The sequence below is a fragment of the Caenorhabditis remanei genome, chromosome X, assembly GCF_010183535.1.
Source record: "Caenorhabditis remanei strain PX506 chromosome X, whole genome shotgun sequence".
Taxonomy (NCBI): domain Eukaryota; kingdom Metazoa; phylum Nematoda; class Chromadorea; order Rhabditida; family Rhabditidae; genus Caenorhabditis; species Caenorhabditis remanei.
The window spans coordinates 6,746,801-6,749,790 of NC_071333.1; the positions used below are offsets into that span (position 1 = coordinate 6,746,801).

General features: G+C 35.1%; 1 protein-coding gene across 1 annotated transcript; it reads left to right on the plus strand.

Annotated features, from left to right (window-relative positions):
• Positions 1-1,035: 1,035 nt before the first annotated feature.
• GCK72_023288 (uncharacterized protein) lies at positions 1,036-2,298 on the plus strand (the record flags this gene model as incomplete). The annotated part of the gene is made up of 4 exons (XM_003106721.2): positions 1,036-1,081; positions 1,179-1,262; positions 1,314-1,369; positions 1,930-2,298. 4 exons carry the CDS (start codon positions 1,036-1,038, stop codon positions 2,296-2,298), a joined length of 555 nt encoding a protein of 184 aa, XP_003106769.2.
• Positions 2,299-2,990: the final 692 nt, after the last annotated feature.

The following is a 2,990-nucleotide window of genomic DNA, read 5'->3' on the forward strand; positions in this document are numbered from 1 at the left end:
AAATGTACCGATGTCTGAAGTATTATTCAATTCACTAATCTATTTTAACCATTCTCTTTTTTACATTCCGAGTTAGCCTATACAACAATTTCTCCACGATAATTATTTGCAAGTCAGTTTGCTTTATTTGCTTTTTTACTTAATAATATTACGCTTACATTGTAATTGTACATTTTCAACAGTTTTTTTTCTTTTTCGCGGCTTCATTTTGTAATAAAGATCTCATTTTGCATACAAGCGATGGTAAAGACCAAGACAGACACTACAGCAAACTAAACTTTTTCAGCAATTCAGAAAGAACATTCAGATTGCAGAATCCAAATATAGGCGAAAAACGTGCGAGCTGTTAGCATTCTAAAAACTGCTCTTAACTAACCTTTTTCCATCTAATTGAAAATTTAAACTCATCAACGGTAGATTTTCAAAGTACATATTGAAAATAGAAACAATAATTTACGCGATTACTGTCACTGCGTATTTTTAGTTTTAACTTCATCCAAATTAAATCAGGGGCAAATCTTAATGTGTTGATGCAGTGCAAACATCTCAATACACAGTCCGTTTTGTGTAATGGTCCTTTCATCTATCTCTGTCAGCTGTCATCTTTACCCACACCGGTCATGTGTGTCTTTCTTTCAATAGAAACCGAGATAAATTATTTTTTGAACCACATTTTTTAGGCAAAATAAACAATCATCGGTTAGGTTTGTATCATTATTTCTCCAAAAAAACGTTTCCAGAATGAATAAAACACTGCAATTTCTTTTTTCCTAGCTGTTTTAAGAAAACTATTTTAATTTTTTGAAACGTAGAGCATTCCTAGACAGACTATCTTCTAAATCTTATCCTTTGTTCTCTTCAAAATGGCTTTTTATAACCACAAAAACCTGCTTGCAAGATACGGGTAGACAGACTAATGCGGCCGTACGCGATGCGTCTGCGTCGCGTCTTTCTCTGTCTATCTCAAATATTACCTCTCTCCTGCTGCCGGTCATTCGATTTCTCAACCACAACGTATTGGAAAATCTTGACAAAATGGATGAGGACGCTCTCGAACAGAATACACCATTGATGAGTCTTAGTAAGTTAAATTTATAATTTAATTTTAAAAGAAAAATCTCTTTTTTGTGATGGAATTGAGCTGTCGCAGGAAAAATGGCCTGAATTTCGTATTTCAGGACAAATCAAGGCTTGTCTTCATCTTCTAATGGGAACTCTTCAACTCCGATGTGAACAACAAAACAGTGGAGGTGATCCACGAAGTGAGTTTTGTTATGAACTAAGAAATAATCCTAAAAATGTATATTCTGCAGCGGAATCGATATGCGCACGAGTGTTCCTTAAGAAACGTCTTCGCGATCTGCCAGAGGTGAGTATTGCTGGTTAAAATTTCAGAAATAAGCAAGACAAGGACTGGATTCAACTTGCACACGTGATAGTGATGACATTGAAATTTTGATTCATAGCTTTCGCGACGATTTTTATGCATTTAAACTTGTCGCTCGGATTTTCACTAGGAAAGAAACATAAGGACTGTACGCTAGTCCGAAAGAAATAGAAAACACGAATCTATGATCCCAGAGCAAGGAGCTGAATTCGAAGATAGGAATTCATGACAAAAGTAACAAAATTAGAAGTCTGCTGAAGAAAATGCTGCCCAAAATGGCAATAGAGTTTCGCTTTATGATGACGTTGCACGTTAACTTAGATTCTGGCCAGCATCAATTATCTGAAGCCTTGATTCTGTCTAAACTACGCGTTTTATTGGTGAATAGAATCAACAATGAAAATTCCATGAAAACAGAACTTTTAAAAGAATTCAAGCAAGTAGTTTACTTCAATGAGTTTCAGAAGTAAATTCGCATGCTCCTCAATCAATTATCACAACGACTGTACCTTACATACCAACTAAAAACCATGTTTTTCCAGACCGAGGACAAAAATGACAAGATTTATGTTCTCCGATCACTCTACAAACTCATAGATGCAAACCATGAAGCCATCTTTACCAAAATCGGACAAGTATCTGGAGAGCTCTCTTTCCTATCTCAAATTCAATGTGATTCGGATTTCGAAAATGTGGAGAAGCAGTTCATTTGGTCATGCGACTACCTCTTCAAGACTGGACAACTAGAGGAGCAGTGGAGAGGCGATTTCAATGTTCCGGAGACTCCAGAATTCGAGATGCCGACTGTCGATGAGATGGATGAAGAGGAGCAAGCAAACTTTGTATTACAGTCGAAGATGGAGTTATGCAGACAACTCGGATACACTCCAGTGGAGAACGGCCAACAATAAATCTTCTTTTTCTGCTGATCGCATCGTTTTTAAGTTATCAATTTTCTCACAAAATGGATTCTCAATCTGTTTTACTCTTTTTAACTGTTGAACTTGCTCGAAATATCAATATTCTTCCTGCTCATTCGGTTCTGATCAAAATCTTTCTTTCCTTCTTTTGTCTCTCGTTGAAATCAATCCCTCTAACAATCAATTGTTTAGTATTAAAACATCTCATATTTTTTGTTGCTACTACTCGTTCTTTCTTTGTTCAAAAAAATTGTCAATAATTTTTATAAATGATCAAAAAATATCATTCAAATTGGTTTATTTTTTGGTTTCCTTGTTTTCATTATCTTTTATTTTTGGGTGGCAAGCCTCAAAAGAAGTATCGGTATATTTTATATTATTTCGTTGGTAGATGATATACTTTTTTATTCGGATAGAGGCGACGTTGAGAATTTTAGAAAAAAAAACTGTGACATGAATCTTTTTGACTTGAATAGAAATGTTGAAACGGAGGGAAAATATCCATTGGCAGAAGTTTTTACAATAGTTTTCTTTGCTTCATAGTGTTCGTTCTCCATTTCTCGATTTCATGTAATAGAAAAATCATAAACCTCGTGACGCCCTTTTAATGTCCTTTTGATTTTTTCTGCCACGGAGGTCCTCTCTTTTCATTTTTCCTCCTTTTTTGTCAAATACCTAATTAT